Source organism: Archocentrus centrarchus, chromosome 13 (genome assembly GCF_007364275.1).
Source record: "Archocentrus centrarchus isolate MPI-CPG fArcCen1 chromosome 13, fArcCen1, whole genome shotgun sequence".
In the NCBI taxonomy this organism is placed as follows: Eukaryota; Metazoa; Chordata; class Actinopteri; order Cichliformes; family Cichlidae; genus Archocentrus; species Archocentrus centrarchus.
Genome location: NC_044358.1, coordinates 20,977,988 through 21,004,519, shown reverse-complemented (window position 1 = coordinate 21,004,519; position 26,532 = coordinate 20,977,988). Strand labels below are relative to the sequence as shown.

The 26,532-nt window shown below is 39.8% G+C and overlaps 1 protein-coding gene across 2 annotated transcripts in view; it reads left to right on the top strand.

Annotated features, from left to right (window-relative positions):
* Positions 1–18,363: 18,363 nt before the first annotated feature.
* Positions 18,364–26,532, top strand: part of esamb (endothelial cell adhesion molecule b) — a 53,063-nt gene continuing 44,894 nt past the window's right edge. For both annotated transcript variants that reach the window (XM_030744110.1, XM_030744109.1), the window contains exon 1: positions 18,364–18,710. In XM_030744110.1, the coding sequence (XP_030599970.1) occupies positions 18,656–18,710 (55 nt within the window). In that variant the 5' untranslated portion in view covers positions 18,364–18,655. The remainder of the gene's footprint in view (positions 18,711–26,532) is intronic.

Here is a 26,532-nt window from a genome sequence, read left to right as displayed (position 1 = left end):
CCAGCTTGATGAAACAAAACATTGTCTGTGGAGATCTGTTGGTTTAGCTGCTCTCTTTCAGCTTCATTAAAATGGTTTGTTTGTTTAAACCCGAGTCTCATTGATTTGATTTAAATCCATGAAGTTACTGAAGTTCTTTGTTAGTTGTTCGAACTTAAATAGTTGGATTTGAACACAGCTTGTGTAATCTTAGGGGTCAGATTTTACCGACCACAATCATGTGAAAAACTAAGTACACCCATCCTGCTTCCATAGGAATTAAGAGAGCAAGTGGCAGCCAGATGCTGCCAGTTAATCACTTGATTAACTGGCCATCAGCTACAAAAGCAGAAATTTGGGCAGTTTGCTGGAGCATTCAGCTGTGTATTAACACAAAGCTACAATCTTCCCAGAAAATTCACCTCAAGGTCAGAATTCTCAGAAAAATGGCAAAAAAAAAAAAGACACAAACACAAACAAAAAAAGCCCAAACAAGAGCTACATCTCAGGCTTTACAGCATGTTAAATGTTAAAGTTCATGGCAGTACAATTAGAAAAGACAGAACAAATATGATGTGTTTGGAAGGGTGCCAGGAGTGCCTGAAAAACACCTAAAGTCCAGACCTCAGCCTGACTGAAATAGTGTGGTGGGACCTTAAGAGAGCTGTGCATAAATGAATGTCTGCAAACTGCAATAAACTGAAGAAACTTTATACAGAGGAGTGAGGCAAAATTCCCCCACAATGATGTGAGAGATGAAGTCACACAGAAAAAGAATACTTTGAATTATTGCTGCTAAAGGTGGTCCTACAAGCTACTGAATCATAAGGTAACTAAGTTACTATTATGGTTATTATTGTGTACATTATTCTGTAAAGAGGCAACACTGAATTTAACATATACTGAAAACAAACTGGCTTTTCTTCTGAATATTTTCTTCCAACTACAAAAATATTCAACTTTTAAGAATTTAACAATGCATGCTGGGAAGCTACTGGATTTAGTTTGTTTTCAAACTTACCTGAATGATTCACACAAATTCTCAGCAGTCTCTTCAATCAGTTCACCATTTCAAGGTAAAGGTCAGAACAACTTATATTTTTAGCTTCTACAACTTCTAGAATTATCTTTAAAACATGAACTATGATGTTTTAAAGCATTTTTTTTTTTTGTTTTTTTTTTAAATCAACACAAATCAAACCTCAAGATGTGTATGAGTCAGAAGAGTATAGGTCAGCAAAAGTGTCTTCAGCAGGTTGACTGACAGCAGAAACAAAAAGGTTTCTTTATGGTATGTATCAGTTCATTGATTAACCCCACCTACTGGGTCTGTTTGCACTGAAGGAAAGCTCAGAGAGACACTGGGAGAGTTGATCAATAATTATCAATAATTATAGATCCCACTATACATATATATATATATATATATATATATATATATATATATATATATATATATATATATATATATATATATATATATATATATATATATATAAATCACAGCAGAAGCTGTGATTTAAAAAACATCCAGAGGTGATTATTGATGTATTCAAATCAAACTGTTTGCTCTTAGAGGGGCAAATAAACTGAATGGCCTGAAGTGTTGTAAGTCAAAATTGTAACTATGTCTATTTTTGTCAAGTAAAAATAAATGTCTGTGTCTATGCCTTTCTTTTCCAGGCAGAAAATTGGTTTAGTTTTACATAAATTTGACGCCCATATTCTCATCTTATCTCTGTTGCTACATGAGCTGTAATCTATGTATCCATGCATGCATATTTACAGCTTAAAATGGTCATCATCAGCATCTCATTTCTTTCACAAACATCCCCCTATAGCATGCATGGCTTTGAAATTTGCGTTATATATTGTGACTCAGACAGCAGTGTGCAATGTAAGTTGATTTTTTTCTTCTATTGTTTTAGGGGAAATCATATTTTACGGAAAAGCAATTAAAATGTAACTTATTTTACGGGATTGTGAGACACAAATGAGATGAGCTCGACTTAACAGCATCTACTAAATCTGATATTTGCAGAAAAGAAGAAAAAAAAAAGTGTTCTCAGTTTCCAGATCTTCAGCCACTGATTGCTTGGTACAAATAGAACACTCTTGTAATTGCCACTTATGCTTGAGAGCCCATTTATCTCTTCTGCCAGATTGCGTCACAGGCCTCAAGTCTTGCTTCTCCATCATATTTCACTGTGAAAATATTGTCAGTGTATCACATGTGTATTACATTTTCCAGAGCTAAAACAGATATATTATCATCATGCTGAGCGTGAATATGTTATGCTCTGTTTTCTTTTGCACGTATAATACTGTGTGTTAAGTGCAGCAGATGAAGCCTGTTTGCAGTGACCTTGTGCAACAATGCTCGTGAAGGAGTACTGAAGAGAATAAACAACAAAAGAGAGGAGAGGATCTTTTCAGACTGCAGACTAAGCAGCGGCTGATTCCAGCAGAGGCTGAGGGGAGTCCTCTGCTGGCCTCAGTTCATAACTACACATGTTTTCTTAGAGACAGAGGCTGCATAATCTAACTGAAGTGCCAGCACTGCCACAGCTCTTAGCATGGTTTCCATGTTCACATCAGTTGTCAAATGTCCCTTCTAAAAATATCTAATTATTGGGAAATTAACAATCTGTTCACAAGACCCAGGGGCACCAATAAATATCAGCACGTGTGCATGCCAGCAGCAACAGCAGAGATGTTACTCAGTGATTTCCATAATGACTTAATCAGAAAATGGTAAAAGCTAAAATTGATTTATTCACACCAAAAGATAAAATTAGCTACAATAAAGTTTGGGAAAATGTCTGCAAAATGATGAACGATATATCTCGAATATTTTCATGTAATACTAATGTGAAGCCCAAAAAAATAAATCAAATAAATTTTTTTTGATTTTACATTGATGTGAGTTCTATTTTTATGGATTTCATCTTTTTTTTAAATTTATTGTTATTAATTTAAATATTCTTTAAATTTGCATTTAATGTTCTGTATTCTTATCATTCTATGTGATGCGCTTTATAATTTATTCCTAAGCATTTCATATATAAATAAATATGATGAAAAGACAACTTAAAACACACAGATTTGGATCTGAATATTTCCTACAGTGCAGTCGTCACAGAGCTTCAGTGATAAGTTGAAACAAACTGCTTAGATACGCGTTATGCACGTCTGCTTTTGGACATTTTGCCTTTGGAGAGTGGAAACAAAGACTAGAAACAGAGAGAGCTGTGGAGCAGTGGAGCAGATGGTCCATTCTTGAAACAGGGATCCAGTGTACAGGGCACATGCTCCATGTGGTATACATACCAACAACTTGGCCATCAGGTCTCCCTACTTTGATGAGGCAAAAAAGAAGTACATGGAAACCCTGCAGCAAGCATACATAAAAAATAAATCCTTCTTTAATAACGCACTGCACATGCACTTTTAGTTTTTTATGTCACTGAACTGGTATGTGCAAAACTTTGTGCACCCTTCTTCCTGTAAAGCACGCCAAGCTTTTTGTTTTTTCCTCATTAGATTTTAATTGATTCATTAGGATGCATAAAGCAGGTCATAAATTATCATTAGGCAGGAGCTGATTGTTCAAAGCTCATGGTAACAGTCAATAACCATAGCCTAACTGACTGAGAATCTGAAAAGGAGGCTTAATGGTGGCAATACAGTAAATTGTTGACATTTTGAACTGCAATTAAAATGGGGATCAAAATTTACTTTATTGTCTCTTAGGACAACTTGTCTTCTGCTCAGGAGTTACTGCCATACAAAACCAGACACGCATCCTTGCTGCAAATAATGCATTGAAATGTAGCTGCTCTTACACTTGCTGCTCACTTTATTATATCTATTCAACTGCTTGTTAATGCAAATACCTAATCAGCCAGTCACGTGGCAACAACTCAGTGCATTCAGTCATGTAGATATGGTCAAGACAACCTGGTGCAGTTCAATACAAGCACCAGAATAGGAAAGAAAGGTGATTTAAGAGGCTTTGAATGCGGCATGGTTTAGATGTCACAACCTACCTGACCGTTGCTGACTGTGTCCATCCCTTTATGACCACAGTGTACCTATCTTCAGATGTCACAAAGCTCAGATCATTTCAAACTGTTTTCTTGAACATGGCAGTGAGTTCACTAGACTCAAATGTCCTCCACAGTCACCAGATCTCAGCCCACCTTTGGGATGTGGGGCAACTGGAGATTTGCAACATGTATGTGCAGGCGACAAATCTGCAGCAACATCTTCATCCTATCGTGTCAATACAGACCAAAATCTCTCAGGAATGTTTCCAGCACCTTGTTGAATCTATGCCACGAAGAATTAAGGTACTTCTTAGGGCAAAAGGAGGTCGCAACCAGGTACTAGCAAGGTGTACCTAATGAAGTGGCTGTGGAGTGTAGAAGCATCTTTGGCATAAATAATTTAGTTGCACTTATGTTTGCAATTACATCTCTGAGTCATTCGCAGAAAGTTAATCATCAAAGTATTTGAAGCTGTTCTTTGTTTATGCAGTAGTAAACAGTAGATGTTTGGGGTTTGGTCAAATAAAACAACCATTTCATTCCAAGGTAAAGATCAAATGATTATTCACATAATAGTCTAATTGAGAAAATAATGACACACAATGAGCCTGGTTTTTGATTCTCTGACAGACTCAGTAACCAGTGGCAGATTTTTCACATTTATCATCTAAAAAAACATGGTCTTATGGGCTCTTTAAAAAGCTTCTTTTCCAGTTGCATGAGCAGCTTTTGTACTGAATCATGTATCATTTTTTCCCAGTATTATATCAAACATGTACAGCAAACACACTTTTTTATTTCCTATCTACCTCAGCTCTTTTCCAGCATCTTTGAATGAAATCTATCATAAAGAAGCTGCTGTGAAGGACAGACACCTTATCTCAGACTTACAATTAACAAGGCTCAGCTGGCAGTTCTCATAATGTGGATGTCTTTCTGTGATCCTTTTTGCTGTCTCTGAAGCCTAATCCAGGCGGTCTGTCTGCTGAAGGAAATATTTTGTCCCACACAGATTTGGGTTCAGTGTTAGGAAGGGGAGTCTCAAACGGCAGCAGTTGCTTTATTTCAGGCTCTCTGACATGTGCAGTATCACAGGGAGAGCTGAAACAGATGCACTGCTAGCATGGAGCAAATTGGCTATTAAGACTAAATCAGAATGTTTTCAGCCATTGGAGAGAAAATGAATGAGGATGGCGCACATTCGCAGCATGATTTTCCTGACTCGCATTACAGCACACTTGCTTCTGACTGCAATTAATGTAAACTGCAGACCCAAATTTATAGGGAGGGTTTGGGAATGTGCAGTATTGTGCTGCACAAGCAGAATTGTACTCTCTCCTCCTGGAGAAATAAAACACACACACACACACACACAAAACAAAACTTTGATGCGTGTCTCTGGCTCATACAAGGTCATTTTGCATTTTCTTTATGCTCATCTAAATCTAATCTTCACTGTAGTGGCGGTAAAGAGTGATAAATGACAAAGCGCCTAATATACATATTATCAGCAAACGTGTGGCAGGCATCCAGCCTCACACACAAATACACACAGCTTTTGTTGGAGTGCTGTGTCCATGCTGCACAATACGAGTGTGTTGCTGTGACTCATACATTTTTAATGGAAATGTAGGAGGGAAGAAGTCAATGTCCAGAGCAAACTAATAGTTCTGATTTCACAGTAAGAATTCCTCAAACTCCTGTCAGCCATGAACTCTGATGTTTCCAGCACGTTATATGGAAGAAAAGAGGCCTTCGCATCAGAGAGAAGAATTCAATTCATTCAATAGGAGGAACCTCTGCAGGTAAAACATTGATTTCATTCCAGTTCACTTACTCAAGGAATGGGAAATTGGTGCAGCAGTTTATTGAAATGTGCAAAGCTGCTCTTTGTCTGTTGGCCGTTTTTACTTCTATTCTTTATCAAGAGGGTCGCACACTGTTTCAATAATGGTGAGGTCCAGGCTCTGGGGAGGTCAATCCATGACCGACAGTGTTCCACTGCATGTTTTTTTTTCTATCCCGGTATGCTTTTACTGCATTAGCAGTGTGTTTCAGATCATAGTCATGCTGAAAAGGGAAACCTTTGCCAATCAGCTGCTTCTGGATGATATTGTATGGTGGATCAAAACCTGACCACATTTTTTCTGCGTTCATAATTCCATCAATTTTGACAAGATCCCCAACACCACTGGCTGAAATGCAGCCTTAAACCATGACAGACGGCTGTAGACACTCACTGTTGTGTCTCTCTCCTCACCTCCTCCACATATATTGACAAAACTTGAATTAAAATTTTGAGATTTGTATTCATCACTCCATAAGACCTGTTACCACTGATTTTCAGACCAGTTCTTGTGTAATTTAGCACAATTCAGCCTTTTCTTTATGTTTTCGTTAAGAATGGCTTCTTGACAACCACCCGTCCACTGAGACCATTTCTGATGAGGCTTCAGCAAACAGTAAATGGATCAACTGAAGGGCCAGATGCTTCTCTCAGGCTCTGTGTCAAGTCTTCGCTGGATTTTTTCCTATTTCTTAAGGACATGACGTTCAGATGCTGTTCATCTGATGTAGATAGCTTTATAGGCCTGCCACTTCTTCTTTTGCCCTCCTCTTGTCCAATTGTCCAGAGATATGGCAAGTTTTCAACTTATGTGTCTTTGGGATCACCGTGTTGGTGCAAAAATACTATTTTAAGCCTGTCAAATGGTGTTATCTTTGGCATTTTTCACAGATTCAACTAAAAAAATAGGAACAAGTGGGTTTTTGTGACAGGCTGCTAGTAACAAAATGCCGAAAGATACAATTTAATATCAGTTCTTTGCCAAATTGGCTGTCATGTCTAGACACAACACTAGTTCATCCCTTGAGTTTGATGTCTTTTTATGCTTGAATGATTAATAGGTCAGTGTTAAGTGGCTTAACAAAAAAAAAAAAAAAAAATTCACAGAACATGATCAGATACAAGGACTGGACCAAAAATGAGTGAAAAAGCAGCCAAAGTCCAAAGAGTATTACTACTTGGAAGCAAAATATAAAGAAATGAGGAGTGACTCAAGACGTTTGCACAGTACTGTATATTTCTAATTTAAATCCTCTTGTAGCTCATAACTTCTCTAATATTCCAGTAAGTCTGTTTCTTAAATGTCTTTGCTTTTAATGTGGGCAGATGTCAAAAGTTACACATGCAGCATAAATTCAAACGTTGCTTTCATTTAATGAAGGTCTGGCTGCTGAAGAGGTCACTGAAACAACTTTTCTCTGTGCATACAAAGATGCAGTGTAGGTGGATTTTAATGTCATTCCATGAACTATCACATTCCTCAAAAAGCTATTATCATTATCTTTATTTATGCATTTTCAAATAAAATTGCAGCATACAGGAGGGTTGGCAGAAAAGCAGTTATCAATAATAAGCAGCTTCTCTGTCTGTAAATATACGGAAGCCAAAGCTGCTTCACAGGAATGCTCAAAGATCAGTAAGATTTGGATTTAGTGAGGGGAAATAGAAATTAGGCCATGACATGCAGTGAGTGTGACACAGCATAACGCAATAAGTCAACAGCACTGCAGCGGGTGAAAGAACAAATGTATTATCAGCGATACTAAACTGTAAATTTGATTATGTGTGGATTCAGAAAGCATTTGCATGTTTGCACTCTCTCTGTTTTGAAGCTTGTGTTAATGTGGAGCGTGAAATGCTCAAGAAACATTAGACTCTTTCACACCCCTTGAATTATTTCAGATGCAATTTAAGGAGCTTAAGATGCACATTTCCTGCTCCCCAAATGTCGATTGTCCCAATGCTTTATACGCGCACTTTAAATAAAATATTCAAAGGCAAGATGGCTTTTTATTTACACTGTGGATGCACTGCTTTATCAGATGGAAACTCTGTAAATGTCTTCCGCCCTATTTTATACAGTTAGCTCATAAAACAGCCTGATGTATTATGTAAACAGCTAGTTAACATTTATCTCTAATGCTAACTTGATCTGGACTGCACATATTTAAGTACAATATTGAGGTAGGAGAGACCGGGGCTGGTTGGCACACTGTTATTCTCCAGGCCACTAAAGGGTGCTGCTATCAAAATCCATCACTGATCCTCAATAAGATCAAGAACTGATTGTGCGGGTGTGGCATATGGCATATCTTGGGGAAAAGAAAGTATCAAAAGCTTTGGGTGGACAAGAGATGAAATGGCAAAGGAAATGGAAGTGCATAACAAAGAATTTGGTGTAACTGTACTAATGCCTAGTAAACTATTTTGGACTTTCGCGAGTCCCAGAGCAGACCTAGATATACTTAAAACTAAGCAAACCAGCAAGAATGTGGATCTCAACACTGAGTTTTATTTCTATGCTGACAGTAAATTTAAACATTATATGCCTGTGTTTGTGGAGGACCCAGAAACAGAGGCAACAGGGGCTTCAGTGGCAGTGCCAAGCAAGGAAATAGGTTTCAGTAAAAGCACATAAACATACATGGAGTGGAACTGTCAAAATGGCATTAGAATGGATTGCAGAGGATGGTGGGAGCAATATACTGATATGCAACATGACTTATCAGTATTAATACAGGCACAGATAAATATAATCAGGATTTACTTCAAGGAATATTTCAAACAAGGGAAGAGAATAGTACTCATGTAGGTTCCAGCATACGTAGGGATTCTGGGAAAAGAGAGGGTGGACAAACTGGTAAAAGGTGCAATCAAAAATGCTCACATTGAATCCAAAATTAAATGATTGAACTCAGAAGGGAAAAGTATCATATGGAAACAGATAACAGGCAGTGGCAGCTTAACTGGGACAACGGTACAATGGGAAGGCATTTATGTTCAGTACAAAACAAAATTGGCTCAATATAAAGAAACAAAGGAATCAGTAGAAGAGATCAAGTAACAATGAGCAGAACCTGGACTGGGCACAACAACCGCAACAGTACTATATTCATAAACAGGAAAACATCCATCTGAACAATGTCAGGAGGCTCAGACAATCAGCATGTTCTTTTATGATGTAGGAAATTCATTAAAGAAAGGAAAGAAATTTTAAGGAAATTACAGAGACTGAGTCAAGTACATGATAGCATAGAAAGTATACTGAACTAGGCAGACAGTGGTACAGGAACTACTACTACTGAGCTACACTATATGCTCCCCCCTGCAGCTGTAACAGCTGCATCTCTTTAATTTCCACAAGGTTTTGGAGTGTTTATGGGAATTTTTGACCATTCTTCCAGAAGTGCATTTGTGAGGTCAGAAACTGATGTTGGATGTGAAGGCCTGGCTCGCAGTCTCCACTCTAATTCATTCCAAAGGTATTCTGTCGGGTTGAGGTCAGGACTCTGTGCAGGCCAGTCAAGTTCTTCCACACCAAACTCGCTCATCCATGTCTTAATGGACCTTATTTGGGCACTGGTTCATGTTAGAACAGGAACAGGGATATTCCCAAACGGTTCCCACAAAATTGGGAGCATGAAATTGTCCAAAATGTCTTCTATGCTGAAGCATTAAGAGTTCTTCTCAACTTTACACCTTTACACCAACTTTACAACTTTACTATTGCTACCGACACTTTGCATTGCACTTGGTGATGTAAGGCTTGGATGCAATGGCGCAGTGGGTAGGTGCTCACCTCACAATTAAAGGGTTGCTGGATCATGTCCCTGTCTGAGTGCGTGCTATTGTTGTGTCCCTGGGCAAGACACTTAACCCACATTGCCTAAGTGTGAATGTGGTTGCTGTGTGGTGGTCGGAGGGGCCGTAGGGGCCGTAGGCACAAATTGGCAGCCACGCTGCTACTAATGTAGCCACAGACTGCCCCAGGGCAGCTGTGGCTACATTAGTAGCTTACCACCACCAAGTATGATTGAGATGTGCATGAAACTGTAAAGCATCTTTGAGTGTCTAGAAAAGCACTATATAAGGCTAAGGCATTATTATAGCTCTTTGGCCACAGAAACCCATTCCATGAAGCCGTCCATGCACTGTTCATGAGCTAATCTGAAGTTTGGAGGTCTGTAGTGACTGACTCTGCATAAAGTTGATGACCTCTGTGAGCTATGCACCTCAGCTTGGTTTTAGACACCTATGGCCATGATCAGATAAGATAAGACATCTCTTTATTGGTCCCACAATGGGGAAATTTCAATGTAGAATAGAGAATAGAATAGAATGCCTTCATTGTCATTACACAGGATGTACAATGAGATTGGAGGGCCACTCCTGTTCAGTGTCATGCAATAGAAAGTCAAACTTTCTAAAATATAAAATATAAATTAGAACTTCTAAAAATATACAGAAAATAGAACGGTATGTATAAAATATACCAACAATAAAATGTATAAAAAAATACAGAAAATAAGAGAATGTATAAAAATATATATGTTGTAAAAAATAAAATAAGTGTATACATATAATAATGAAGATGGTGAGTATTGCACTTGGTGAATGAATATTGGATATTACACAATATAGGAGTGATAGATATTGTTCAGTATGAATGATATAATATTGCACAGAGATGTGGGTATTGCATAGTTGGAGTGTGGGTGTGTGTGAGTTCAGGGTGGTGATTGCTTTGGTGAAGAAACTGTTCTTGAGTCTGTTTGTTCTGGCTTTGATGCTCCTGTAGCTCCTGGCAGAGGGCAGCAGGTCAAACAGTTCAAAGCCAGGGTGTGAGCTGTCCTTGATGATGATTTTGGCTCTGCTGAGGCAGCGGCAGGTGTAGATGTCCATCAGGGAGGGGAGAGGGCAGCCAATGATTCTTTGTGCTGTCTTGACTACCCTCTGAAGCCTCACCTGTCTGCCTCAGTGCAGCTGCCGTACCATACTGTGATACAGTACATCAGCAGGCTCTCAATGGATAAGCAGTAGAAGGTCAGCAGCAGGTTTGAGTCCAAGGACCCTCAGGAAGTGAAGTCGCTGCTGAGCCTTCTTGATAACAGCTGTGATGTTATCTGACCAAGAGAGATCAGCAGAGATGAGGACACCAAGAAACCTGAAGGTGTGGACCGTCTCCACACGCTCGCTGTTGATGTAGAGGGGGGCTGGGTCAGTCCTGTGTTTCCTGAAGTTGTTGATGATTTCTTTGGTTTTCATGGTGTTCGGTGCCAGGTTGTTCTCTGAACACCAGGCTGTCAACTTCAGGCCCTCTTCCGCCACAGGGCAGTAATCATTTAGGCTGGTGATGAATGACCAGTGGCAAAGTATTGTACAGGACTCAATAAGATGAGTATAAACACAATAAGAAAGTTTAAAAGATAAAAAAATAAAGAAGAAAATATAAAAAATAAAGAAAGTAGGGTATAAAGAATGATAAAAAAAAAATCTGATAAAAATGTAATCACTATGTACAGAATGAGCAATATAAACAATATGACCAGTGTAGATGATATGTACATAGTAGACACAAAAGTAGACACTCTTATGTCTGGGAGCAGTGCTGGTTAAAAAGTCTCGCTGCTGCAGGCAGGAAGGACCTGCGATAACGCGCTCTCAAACATTTGGGGTGCAACAGTCTGTCACTGATGGAGCTTCTCAAGGCTGTCACCGTGTCACATATGGGGTGGGAGTTATTTGACAACATAGAGCACAGGCTTGTTGTCGTCCTCTTCTCCGTCACCACCTCCACGGTGTCCAGGGAGCAGCCCAGGACAGAACTGGCCTTTTTGATGAGCCTATCCAGTCTCTTCCTGTCAGCAGCTGTTATACTGCTCCCCCAACATGCCACACTGTAAAAAAGGGCTGATGCCACAACAGAGTCACAAAAAGTTTTCAGGAGTGCCCCCTGCACCCCAGAGGACCTAAGTCTCCTGATCACGTAGACTCTGCTCTGACCTTTCTTATAAAGTGTGGTCACATTGTCTGACCAGTTCAGTTTATTGTTCAGGTGAACACCCAGGTACTTAAAGGCTGTAACCCTATCAATATCCATTCCCAAAATGTTCATCGGTGTAGGGGGAGTGCACTTGGGCCTGCAGAAATCCACTGGAAATCCAATCAATTCCATTCAATGTTGTTCCAATCAATGGAAGTGATTGGAAGACGACCTGCTGAAGTTCAAATCGAACATCGGCATGGGAGAGAAAGGTGACTATGGTTGTTGGTCCCAGACATGCTGGTCTGAGTATTGCAGAAACTGTTGATCTACTGGGATTTTCACACACAATCATCTCTAGGGTTTACAGACAATGGTCTGAAAAGAGAAAATATCCAGTGAGCAGCATTTCACTGAGCAAAAAATGCCTTTTTGATGTCAGAGGTCCGAAGAGAATAACTCAAATAATCACTCGTTCCAACCAATGTGCAGCAGAAGAGCACCTCTTCACACATTGAACCTTTAAAGCAGATCAGCTATACTATAGCAGCAGAAGTCAACACCAGGTCGCACAGGAAGCAGAGGCATCAGTTCACCAAAACTGGACAATAGAAGATTGGGGGAAAAAGTTGCCTGGTCTGATGAGGCTTAATTTCTGCTGCAACATTCAGACGATAGGGTCAGAATTTGGTATAAACAACATGAAAGCATGGATTCATCCTGCTTTGTATCAACCATTCAGGCTGCTGGTGGTGTAATTGCGTGGGAGATATTTTCTGGCCCCTTAGTACCAACTGAGCATTGTTTAAACACCACAGCCTAGCTGAGTGCTGACCATGTCTGATGGCTGCTTCCAACACAACAATGCACCATGTCGGAAAGCTCAGATCATCTTAATCAGATTTTTTGAACATGTCATTGAGTTCACTGCACTCAAATGGCCTCCACAATCACCAGATCTCAATCCAGTGCAGTTTACTTGAGTCCATCAGTTTTCTGCTACTTCATGCTTCTGCTCTACCACTTTTTGGAGACAAATACCGTGGTTTTTGCTTTGCTACATTTTATTTAATTCAAAAGCTAATTAAAATCATTAATAATAACAATAATCTAGTAATATATATTGCTCTCAAGATTACATAAAAAATCTCTTCATTAGTCCCACAATGGGGAAATTCAGTGTAGCAAAGGTATTGTACAGAGGACAAACAATAACTAAGATATAATAACAATAAAAACAGAAAGTATAGGAGTTAAATGGATATTTCTGTAGGTTTACATTAGGTAGTTAAAGTATATTTGATTTTTTGTAGTTAGATAAAGGTTTAAATGAAAAACCTTTACCTGTGGCAGAGCATTTTTACACTGTGGTATCCTTGCTTTTGCTTTTGTATAAAATATTTATGTGCTGTCTCCATTACTGGATTAAACTGTTAGATAAAGACAGTCTCAACCTTCACATTTTCAACAGAATTATCCTTAGATAAATTTGTTAGTGGAACTCAGGGGTACGTGGATAGATGGACTGAGAATCTTGGCTTTGGACTTTCGCAGGCTTTATTGACAGTGACAGATTATGTATTAGCCTTGGAACAAGATGGGTACAAAAGCTTAGATTTTATTTGCTCTGGTTGAAATAAAATAAAACCATCAATTCCCGATGACACAGCACTGGAATGGAAATAAAATATCCAGCAATCCTATTTCATGTTAGAATGAAATAGGATTAAACAAAATGAAATGACCTTCCAAATTAAATTAATAGCAGCCCCTTCAGCCCACTGATCATGACAGTAAAGTCGTCTTTTGTGAGTAGGATATAAAGTGAAGCCTTGGTGGTCAAAAACTGTGAATTAACAATAAAGTCACTAGGCTGAATCCCTGCTGTGGCCTTTTCTAATCGGACATGTTCTTGGCACGGTCTCACGTGGATTTCCTCTGGGTGTTTGTCTAGAGTCATTCAGGTCAGGAGCTGAGACCTAAAACTGCCAACAGGTACAAGCATGAGCGTGAATGATTGTCTGTCAATCTCTATAAGCCCTGTGAGGGACTGCTGACCTGTCCACAGTTTTTTGTTTTGTTTTTCTGCAGCCATAAAAAGGTAAAGGCGATGAGTAAACACACACAGAGAGACTGTGGTTTGGGTGCCTGCCACTAGGTGGCACAAAAGACTCAACACATGTGAATGCTTTGTAGGAATCCCAGTGATCCTTCACATAGTGTTTTACAGTGTCTGAGGAGAGCAAAGTGCAAAGATGTCCAGTCATGCTATCTACAAGCACACAGCCAAGGCTAAGCTCTTTTTCTTCCACCTGGCAGCGAGATAGCAGCACCTCTGCCACCTGTAACAATGGACACATTGAGGGGAAACTGCTGGGAGTTATTTTCCTCATATAGATAGCCAATGAAAGAGACACAAATCAACCATAGAAACATTTTTCTCGGACTAAACACCAGCTAAGATTAGATTCTGTCATTTCAGGGTCTTTTGTTCAGCCATTTATCATGTGCACACATTGCAAGGAAGCATGGGTGTGGGAGTTGTCCAACATTTTTGTTGAATTAAGGTTTAAAATGTATCTGACCTACTGGAAATGTTGCTCATTGAAGGGGAACTGTATGCTATAACATGCAAGCTGTGCAGTTTCATATCAGTGCTTCTTTCACACCAAAATCAATTACTCACACATGGCAGTTGCATCTAGTTTCTGATGCATCCGTGATTTTGACATTTTTCACACTCGGTGATGCACAGCATGGACATAAAAGTCTACAGTTAATACTCTACATAATTTATATAAAGTATGAGTACAGATGGGGAGGCTTGTGTGAAACCAGGGATGAATTCAGAAGATTTGGCTCCCTAAGATAAATATTGTCACTCTTATAACACAAAAACTGCTTCAAAACGTCCAGCACAGTCGCAAACCACTGAAAGTCTTTAGTTTCAAGAGTTAGCCAGTTGTTTTTGCATGTTTGATGTCACAGGGATAAGCATTCATATTTCTTATGTTCACTTCTCAAAAAATTGTTTTGCATCTGGCGTTTCCTCAGATCTGTAACTGCTTATGTGGCAGTGTTTCCACCTGACAGGCAGAAGCATACATGTCTTTATTTCCATGCATACCTACTTCCTGCTTTCCTATATAGAATAACAACAGTCAGTGGCATTATATGTTCTAAAATACTGTATATACTCAGGTGAAAGTTTATTGGAAATAACCTAACTACAGCACACACAAGTCTGCAGCAATCTCACAATAAAGCACAGCTTTTTATGAAGGTCATAATGTGCCACTTTTTTTCAGAGGGTATCGTTTGTGATGCACAGGAACAGCAATTAGAAATATACCAGAAACACGTCTCTACATAATAAAAAGTACTCAAAGGCCTAACAGGATTGTAGCCGATCCTTCACATGTTTTGAACTCTCTGTTTGTGCTAATAAACTCTGGAAGCAGGGGCCGGCTGCCTTTGTGTAACTTAACTACCATAAACACATTTGCCCTTATGTAAGTGAAACTGATAAATGAACAAAAGGAATATCTAATCAACCAAGATTTTGACGTAACTGCATTGTTTTAATTAAATATTCATGCATTAATTAATTAATTTCAAGGTCTGTGTTTACTAAAGTGTGCTTGCTTGGGGTTTTATCATGACGAGCAGCTGCAGCAGATAATAGCGCATTCTCCAAAATTCAGCAGGTGAAAAAACACCTGCTTTTAACAGCTTCAGCAAATATCAACGTTCCAACCTTTATGAAAATAAGACTCATGACGGAGATGCGTTAGGCTGCAGTAGTTTTAGCTACTTTAAAAAATTTTTTAAAAGACCTACAAAGCAAAGTCATTTCCACTGTGGGGAGGGGGACACTGGCACATTTTCAATGATAAACTGAGCAGCACTGAATCATGTTGCACAGATACTTATTCTGTATGAATAAGACGGCATTCACAAAAGCTTTTCAGCAAATCCAACCGTAGAAGAGACACAACAGGCTCTACAATATGAGAAGCACATAAATAAGTCAGGAATGTAACTTCCGGTACGACAGCCGAAGCAAAATAAAATACAACACTGCACAAACACACTCATGTTTCAGCCTTCGTGTGTTTGAATGAGATGCGCTCGTGTCAAACATGTTCACACGTGAGCCTTTGCGCTTGCTAAGGTGCTGGAAATACTCTCTGAAAACACGAAGCTTAATATCATGTAATAAATCCATTATATTCCATTAAAAATGCAACACATTGACCCACCTACATGAATATTTCAATTGGTAATGCATTTATTGTGAGCACAGCTTGGCCTGTGACCACATTAGATTACTGCTGTGTGAGTGGCTCTCACCTGTGACACGTGATTCTTAGACCTTGTAATGCATCAAATAATGGATGATGAATAAGTTGGCATTACATTTAATGGACCTGAGTGAAACTGAAGGTTCCCACGAGGACATTTTATTCTTTTGATGTTACTAGACGCGACATGTCATCAGAATTTATCAGAACCTACCCACAACTGCTGAAATCAGTGTGTTTATGTCAAGTCACTGTTGCTTGTAGTGAACTCGGGAAAGTTATTGCTCTACTTCTCTGGTTAGGTTCTCTCTCACCGCTGCATTAAGCTGCTTTTAATGAAAGAGATTTAAACCCCCACCATGCACCTGCAGGCACAGTGAATGGCTGTCAGATGAGTAACAAAAGAATTTTGTTTCTGACCTTGCTGCAGAGATCTATCAGTGAACAGCAGCGTGTGCCAGTGTGCTATGAGGCCACACTCCTGCGGTTTCAAGTGTGGCAAGGCACACGTCTGACCGCATCTGTCCAATACAGACTTCCATTCATACAGGCCCATGAAGGCCGTGTGACTCATGTAATTTGTTTCCTAATATTTTTTTACTTTTGTGGCAGTGTCTGGGTTTTCTGTAGCTTAAGCAGCACAGAGAAAGTTTCCAGTCCTTTTGGAGTAAAACTGGAGGAAATGCATGCAGACAATTCCTCTTTCATTAAAGTTTGACATTTCTGGTGGCTTTTGCAAAGCCACTTTTAAATCTTTTAAGACACTGTTAAGAGAAAAAAAACATTATAGTGTAGATAACCTTTTTTTTTTTTTTTAGGCTGGTTTGATTCTTTTCAGTACAACTTATTCCTTGAGTGTCATTGTGGCTTTTGGTGATATGAAAGAATAATGCGCTGTATAGTTCATAAAATATGACTTGAGGCTTTGATGTGGTGGATTTCAGCTGTCACTGCACTCAAGATAAGATCCCTCACTAGTGAGGGTGTGATCAGTTTTTTTTAGTCACACCAAAAATTTCTGAGGCCAGCTGTTATTTTAATCTGGTTTGAAACTGCCTGCTTGCACACACACCCACCGGCCACTTTTAATACACATAACTGTTGGATGGCTCATTAATCTAAATATCTAAGCAGCCAATCACATGGCAGCAACTTAATGCATTTAGGCATGTAGACATGGTCAAGATGACCTGCTGAAGTTCAAACTGAGCATCAGAATGGGAAAGAAAGATGATTTAAGTGACTGGGATTTTCCACACAAACCTTGAAAGCAGACCGATTACAACATTCAACACCAGGTGCTGTTCCTGTCAGTTAAGAACAGGAAACAGAGGCTACAGTTCACACAGACTCACCAAAATTGGGCAAAAGTAGACTGCCTGTTCTGATGAGTCTTGTATCAACAGTTCAGGCCGGTGCTGGTGGTGTGAGGATATTTCCTGACACACTTTGGGGCTCTTAGTAGCAAATGAGCATCATTTACTGTAAATGCCACAGCCTACCGGAGTATTGTTGCTGGCCATGTCCATCCTTTTTATGACCAAAGTGTACCGATATTCTGATGGCTGCTTCTAGCAGGATAACACACCAAGTCACTGGACTCCACAGTCACTGGATCTCAATCCAATAGAACAGCTTTGGGATGTGGTGGAATGGGAAATTCACATCATGGATGTGCAGCTGACAGATCTGCTGTAACTGTGATGCTATCATGTCAGTATGGACCAAAATCTCTGAGAAATGTTTCCAGCACCTTGTTGAATCTATGCCATGAAGAATTAAGTCAATTCTGATGGCAACCTGGCACTGACAAAGCGTAATTTATGAAGTGGCCAGTCAAAGTATGCTTAAATTAAAGTCGCAAAAAAATACAACACCACAAAAAAGTACTGCATTTTTGGCATGGCAGCCAGTGCTGTGGATATTTCTGAAATCTTAGTCGTCTGTTGTCCTGATGTGACTCTGAGTATTACTTCCAGCAAACACACTTAATCTGTTTTTACGTCCCTTATGTGAGCATAATTTGCAAAAAGCCAAAATTAGAGGTGCTAAATGTGCGGCAATGATGGGTATTCCTATTAAGACGAGTTGCGTGAAGTTTTTAAAATTGTGCGTCACCGTTGCTGACAGGGGGCGGCACCGAGCAGCTCCGGCAGGTGAATAAGCTCCTACAGTTTACTGTGCGACCAGGACGAGAAGGAGGGAAACGCTCCAGCTCAGACGGGCGGCAGAAGGACTCGGCAAAGCGGCAAAGAAACAAAGTAAAACAGTTTGAATGCTTTCGTCTCTCCTCAGGTTTGTGGAGTGGAGGAGCGGAGCCGCCGGTGCGCTCCGCGATGTCAGCCGCTGTTTGTAAGCGGGATGGGAGACGTGTCTCGCTGCTTTCTGTGACGGACAGTTAATTGCTACCTGAAGATAATTGGACAGCACTTGCGGGGACTGTTTTGGTGCCAGCTTTGGAAAAGCTGCTGGGGCAGCCGGTGGATGTGGCACCATGGGGATAAATACAAGACTTCAAGCCATGCTGCTGTTAATGTGGATCGTTCAAGGTAGGTTAATCCACTCGTCCGGCAGCAGCAAGTCCGTGATGAGCGACATTTTTGAAAGCAAAAATAATAATGATTTAGCCCACTCAGGGACACGACTTTGTTCGCATTTTCTCCACTTTTATAAACACTGGAAAGCATTAACCAACTTATTCCTAACAGAAGATGCGCTTTATGGTTAATAAGCATGAATTAGGCCAAGAGTCAAACTCCATTCAGAGAAAGTAGTCTGTATTCAACATGTATGACCTTTTTACACTCGCTGCCTTGAAACCCGGTGGAACTGAAATGCATTGCTCGGATTTATTCCCGGAGGACTTTATGCCAGTAATAAACAGCTTCTAACCTGCTCCAGTCCTCATTATGCGTCTTGGAAAGCTCAAACCTCGTTTCCCTCCTACCTTAAGTTAAATTTTGAATTTAGAAGCAGGAACATTTCATGAAATATGTAATTTATATCGCCGTGGCTGCGACTGCTTGTGTGTTTTTTATACCAGAGGTCCCCTTTTAAGCACACAGCAGAGTACTCCTCATTTTAAGCGGGCATAATGTTGTTGCACGGTTGAATGCTCTGAAATGAATTTCAAGGAACTCAAACATTGCTGCCTTTTTTTCCCCCCATCGTTATTGTCCCCTGTGAGGTTAAAAATAACATAAAAGCTCGAGTCTACCTGAAGGAGCAGGATGTCATTTTTTTCCTAAATTCTAGTCAGAGAAATCCCAGCTGTCAAATTAAGAAAGCTTACCTACGATTATTGGTCATACAGGTTTAATGTCCTGCACGGTTTTGCCCTTATATTGCTTTGTGTACGTACAGTTAATGCATAAACATTTAAATAAATTATAAACAATGACTGACAGACTGAAGCATTGCAAAGTAAATGTTAATGCAGTCTGAACAGCAGTTTGATGTAGACAAGTTTAAGTCATATTTGGCTCTTATCAGTTTGGACTGCAGTCATTTGATTTAGATCTAAACCCAAGAGCCAAAATACACATCCACATAAACACACACATATACACATGCTAAAGTATTATTAATTTCTTTTTTGAATGCATACTCTGCATCATCCAGGCTCCAGTCCAAGACACCCTTTAGGTTTTTCTGACTTGGCTGATCTTATTCCTGTCACCCGTGCTGCTGCATCATTTCCATTGAGATGTTGGCTTTCTCCCAGTGTGCAAATCAGAGATTGTTACAGCTTGTCTCCTTTATGTCAGGATTTGTTTGGTTCAAACTGGGGGGTTTGACTTAAAAGCAGCATTAGGAAAAACAATACTGGAACTTTAGATCAATCTTTAACTTACTTTTAGTGCTCAAATCACTCAAAAAAATAAGATACATCTGTGTTGTTCTTAAGCGATATAGAGGACACCTGAGTTCAAATCTGTGGGGGCTTCTGCATTGGAGTTGCTGTAGCGTGACATTACGTCTGCCGTGCTTTGATTTGTGTAACTGCTTAATGGCATGAAATGAACGAATTCAGTTTGTGTCTCGCTGATGAGAAACTTCAGCCGCTCCCTGTTCTGATGATCAAATGGCTTTTTGGATTTGAACGATGGGTTTCTTTTTACATTTTGGACAGCAGCTAAGCAGCCTGTCAAGCCCGTCCTACATGTCAGAAAAACGTCAGCCCGATGTGACTTTAGAAGAGCAGAGAAGTCTCAGCTTTTATTGATGAAATGCAGCAGCTTCATTGGCTTTGCATGAGAAGACCCGTAGCTAATTGGCCACTAAATGCTTAAATAAATCTGTTAATGTGCTTCCTTCAGGGCCCATTTTATTTTTGATGATTTGAAGCAGATTTTGACCAATTGTTTGTACCCATTAGAAGCAGTAAATCACATCTTGGTCATACCATTCAGTGTGTCCATGCAGAAACACACTGCTGTTGCCCATTAGATATTTCAGGTTGGCCAGGTGACTTGATGTGGCAGCATCATTCCCCCCTCATTTCTTTCTTCCTCTTTGGCTCTGCTATTAAAATGCTGTCATGTCCTCAGCTGATCGTCTTCACTGACGGCTGTTTTTTTGATGAGACTAGAGCCACTTGGCTTTGGTGTAAGCTCATGTTTGGGAGTCAGTTATATCCCTTTTCGGAGAATAACTCCCAGAGCTTAGGGTAATTCTGATTATGTATTGCATGATTAACTAAACAAGAAATGAGTCAGTTGTGGTCCAGCTTGGAACAAGGCTGCTGCGGCAAGGCTGCTGCATGAGTATTAACTGTCAGTGCAAAGATTTGGCAGCCCTCAGCAGTCCCACAGAATGGCAATTAAGTGTCTCAGTCCTGCAGATGTCAAAGTCAAAACACTTGTAGAGTGCTTGTGTTAGTCCCAGCAGGAAAGTCATATGAAAGTGAGGACTGCACCAAAAAAAAAAAGTTAATCTTTATTCCTGTTAGTCAACATGTCATTTATACAAGTTCTTATAAGCAAAATGCAGTCATGTTTGGTTATAATCTCCTTTTTAAACAGTTCTGACAGCCAAATCAACACATGCACATCTAAGTGTGGTCATTGCTTCACCATTGCAGGAAAAATGTCAGCCCAGTATTCCCTGGTAAAATCTGCAAAGTATAGGACTATATTAGCGATTCCACATACCAGAAATGTAGTAGTCAGTACTAGTACCAGTAGTAGTAGTAGGAGGAGGTTTTTGCCAACCGGTTGGGAAATATACATTTTTCACCAGCAACAGGTGGTTTCCAGGGGGTCACTGACCAGTCTCCAGGCCTGTGTGACTGGGGCCTTCACCATGATTGTTACACATCCAAAATGGCAGATAAGTTAATGTCACGTGGTCAGTGGTCTGCAAAACCTCACTACACCAGGAATAGATCATTCCTGCCTCCAAGTGTGCTTCTTGCATCACTCGGCCAGCCTCTTTTACAAATACACTCCATGTTAGCAAGGTTAAACTTGTTTTTCATTAAAGGGGGTCTTTAAATTGTGTACTATTTTTATATTGTTATTTTGCTTGGAAACCGTGCTTTGGTTTTCTCCCCTCTTGCAGGCTTTTTACTGAAAACATTACATTTGAATGCTTTTGCAATCATTCTTCCTCGTCAGCTCCTCAGAAAACATCCTGATGCCGTGCATCTTCTGAGCCGCTTCACTGAACGGAATTGATCTTGTTCTGGCTCAAACTGGTAAATTGGCACCAGTTTCATGCACGGCTACATTTGTTAGGCTGACACATACCTTAGTGTGGGTGTTGGATGAGGAAGCCTAATTGACCAGAGTCCACTCCGTATAGCACAAACTCACAGAAAGACCCCTGCAGAGGGTAGAGGCACTGATTGGAGGCAGAAGGAGCCAAAGCTACCTCAAGGATTTTCTCATGTAAAACTAGGTCAAATTAATTGGCTCACGCTTGCCACACAATAAAGAGGACAGTGGTGAACGGTGTTTTATGTTCCTGCACACAACAGCTGCTGCATGTTAGACTTCATACTGACACGGATTTATCAAAACGTCCAAGTTCCCTGTGCCGACAGTTGCAGTAGTGGAGGTTGACAGGTGTTGATTGGAGCTTTGCGTGCTGGATCACTGAGCTAATGTGACTTTGAGGCAGGTCATCAAAGCAGTCTGAATTTGCTTTGAGTTAACTCTGATGGAATTTGAAAACACTGATGCAGTACAGATTTTTGCACTCGGTAACAGTCTCATCCTGGTGCAAAAATAGTTGTTTATATAATGCTCGCAGTGGTTTGTTACAGTTTGCTAGTTGTGTTTGCTTTGCTGTAATGAAACTAATGTCATATTTTGGCCATGCACATTTTAGCTGATGCACATGAAATAAGTAGCCCACATTTCCCCCACATCAGAAAGAAAAATATGGCACACAACGTTAACCATTATGCTCACAAGCTAATCAGCATTTTGCTTGCTGAATGACTTGCTTTGATGTTTGGTACACTGACTGCATTAGTGATTTGCTATCCACAGCACACTTTTACAGTCCAGTAACACTCAGCATTGTGCTGCTAAAAAAAGGAATGTTTTAGAACCTTTAAGGCAGTAACTTAAACTCTGAAGAGTGAGAAAATACCTACATTCAGGAGCGCACTATTCAATTTTTGTCTGTAACAGATATTTATTATTGTTTGATTTTTTTTTTTTTTCTTTTTCAATTAATGGCAACAGAGTTCCATAAGAGGATAGGAGGACATCAGTTTTGGCAAAAACACAATCAAACAAGTGTGATGAATGAAAATTCTGCTCTGCTGAAACATCGATGTACACATTATTTGAATGTGAAAAGATTTTCGAACCAGAGCTGCCCCACGACCAAAATCTCATATCCAGATAATGACATATTACTAGAGCTCGGCCGATATAGGAATTTTAAGACCAATACTCGGTGATTAAAAAAAATCTGATATTCCAAAATATTGACCAATTTTTTCTTATTTCAAACATACAAAACAGGAATAGATTTTTCTAGTATTTGATATGTGCAGTTATTTATTCACTCATTTATCCTATGGCTGACTTTGCTTACATCAACTTGTTGTTTGTGGCATTCAAACATGTTACTAACAGGGACGTTGTATAGTACCCCCTGGTGGACAGACTGTGCAACATCAACATTCATAACACTGTTGAAAGATTTTTTTTCCCTTTTAAATTTTCATTTTTTTGGCTGTTACAAGTGCCGATGGCTGATGAGAAAATAGCTAATGTCGGCCTGCCATAAATTTATCAGGCTCTAAGAAGTAAATTTTCTACAAGTTAAGCATAGTAATAGTTTATATAATGATCCCACGGAAAGAGCTATTTCATTTTTACATTTTAAATTATATGCTCTAAAATGAATGGTAACTCATATGTGATTATTTTTCTCCTTTTATTTAAAAGTTCTGGGAAAATGTTTAATTAAGAATGTAAAAAAAATAATGTTAACACATAAATTATAAAACACACCAGTCCCCTTTGGGGTTGTGTCAGTAAGGGCATCCACTGTAAAACACTGCCAAATCAAATGTATGGAGCCCCTGAAAGCATTTTTTAAAAAATTAATATACTCTTCGCATACACCTTTTTCATGTGGTTCTTGCGTCGGTGATAGAGAGGTTTATGGTGTTCGAGTCTGATGTTACAGTATGGTTTTCTGGTCCATGTCAGACTTTATGTAACCATCCATGCAACAGTTTTAGCCTCTCATTTAGGAACAAGCGCCTTGATTTGTCTTCACTGATCCTTCTTCTGTTTGAGCTTCCCAGTTCTGTGTCACCTTCACTTCCCATGCTGGTATTCACAGGTGTGCCTGCATCCATGTGTTGCTGTGCAAGACTGCAAACCATCATCCAAATGATAAAAAAAAATATTGCTGTAAACAGTGTATTTTTCCACATCATGAAATAAACAATAGAGCACGATATGAAACATTTTTTATTTCATCATCTGTTATATATTGTCACATTGCACAGACCTAATTCAAATGGCGTAAACCATAGTAAGATACGAGTTCTATAGCAACAGTACACCTTTACTTTGTAATAAGAGTGCATACACAGAAAGACCTTTTGTGTCTTTTGTGTAATTACTCAGGTCCATGACCTGACAGGTCAGAGCTGTTTTTGTGGCGCAAGGGGGGGGCAAAAAAAAGCATTAAGGAAGGGGTGTTAATGTTGCTTGTTTGTGTAGTTAGACAGTGAGTCAAAAAAGAAGCACAGAGTGAGCTAGCAGTAAAGCCTTACAGGTGTGCTTCTCTGTCAGCTTGCGGTCCACGCTGTATCTTAGACTAATGATGTGTCCACAGGTGACCGGTCTGGTTCGTCCACCGGGGGAGATGAGACTTCTAGGACTTATTTCAGTCTCCCCACTTTGCCAATTACATCGTCACTTTGCTCTTCGGTTTCACCTCAGGTCTGTCACAGCTTCTGAGTCGCAGTTCTGCAGAGGAAAAACGAGGTGCGTTGCGTTTGTACTAACCGTCAGTTTCCCTGCTGATTGTAGGCCATAAATGATGTATCTTGGAGGAGTGTGTCATTTACACCCCGGGTGTAGGCGAGGGTCGTGATGATTCAGACCAGGTGAACTCTGGGTAAATAGCACACACTAATGAGGTACATTTTCTCTTTAAATCAGACCTTTGCTCTGGGTATGAACCAGAGTGTGAACACATACACAATACAAAGCTATTATGCATTGTGTGCTGTGACATTTGATTCGCCAAAGGGCTGTTTATGTTGAGGTTTGAGACAAAGAAAGCATTTAATGCTGCTGTTTATAGCTTCAGAAAGCTGCTTTAAACTGTTAAGGAATTAATTTCCAAGCAGTTTCTGCAGTTCAACACAAATAGTAACCGCTGAAAAGATTTTAAAATGTTATTGCATCTGCCCTTAAAGTCTTTGCTTTTATCCAAAGGGGAAGATTGATTTTTAATTTTTAAAACTGATGATTTGTAACTAAATAACATATTTGTTTTGTTTGTTTTTTTAATTTGTAGTAGAGGTAGGAAATGGGCTGTCTGGTGGAAGAAGATGAGTTTTGCATTAAGATGCTAGAAGATTGTAGTCATTTTTGGCTATTGTAGTAAAGTAAATTAAATTTGATTTTGCTCTGTGGTGTTATACAGTTGAATGCTTTTTTTTTTCCAGGCTGTACTGGTAATAGGTTAGCCCTGTAAATCTGCTTATTTTTTATGTGCATAGGTCAGAAGTGGTATATTTAAAAGCAGGAGTGCTTTTCAGAGGTGAATTCGTTGAATTAAGAGGCATCCTTTGCTCCTTTCTCTTGTTGCTCCATTGTCTCGCCAGATGGAGAGGAAGGCTGTTGTGGCCAGATTAATGCTGTCATCTGGTTTGAGGTGTAACCTGGCATTACACACTACAGGCGTGGGTGGCTACGTGAGGCTAAACAAGATCCTGGAGATCAATCCTGCCATGGCAAGGCAACTCACAGGCTGCCGTTATTCCTCCTTACAAATTAAACCTGCATTACGCTGTGGCCCTGTAATGTTACGCTCGCTAATGCACTGCACTCTTCAAGGAAAGCTAAACTGTGATGTTTAGTGTCTGGGCATCATCCGACCTTTGCAACATCACCATGAGGTTAAACATTTGTGGTTCATTGTGAAACCAGACAGCACTGTAACACAAGCATGTGTAACCCTGAGTGGGATCCCTTCTGCCAGCACAGAGCTGGCAGATTTAAGCCGCATCCCTGTCATAAAGGATAATCAACACAATATACTTTGAGACCTTCATGCAACATAGTTAATTGTATTAAGTGAATTTTAAACTCTTGGAGTTTTTTTTTTTTTTTTAACAGTACACAACAACTGATAGTGTGCTGGTCCTATAATTATCATGCATGCAGCGGATGTCCATGGTACTTCAGTATTCTCACATTACTCATTGCAAAGTTCAGGATTATCAAAGTTAGAGCAGAAATGTTATACACTGCTGAAAAATTTAATAGAACACTTTTTCATCAGGGTGTACCGTCAAGTCAATTAAACTTTTGGTTAGGTGCACTAGAGGGGCAACAGTGAGACAAAACACAAATGGTTTTACAGGTGGAGGCCTCATTATTTCTGACTGTTTTTTCACTAGTTTTGCATTTGGCTAGGGTTAGTATCACTACTGGTAGCATGAGATAACAGGAGACATGCAGTTACTCTAGGAGAGCTGGACAGGACCGTAGAAGGCCCTTAACCCATTAGCAGGACTGGTATCTGCTCTTTTGTGCAAGCAGGTCACTGGTGCAAATAACTCTGATCAAACAATCAGAAACAGTGTTAGTGTTGGAAGGCATATCCATGGAAGGATGCACAGACCTCTACAGGCTAGGCAACGGCAGCCTAACTGCCATT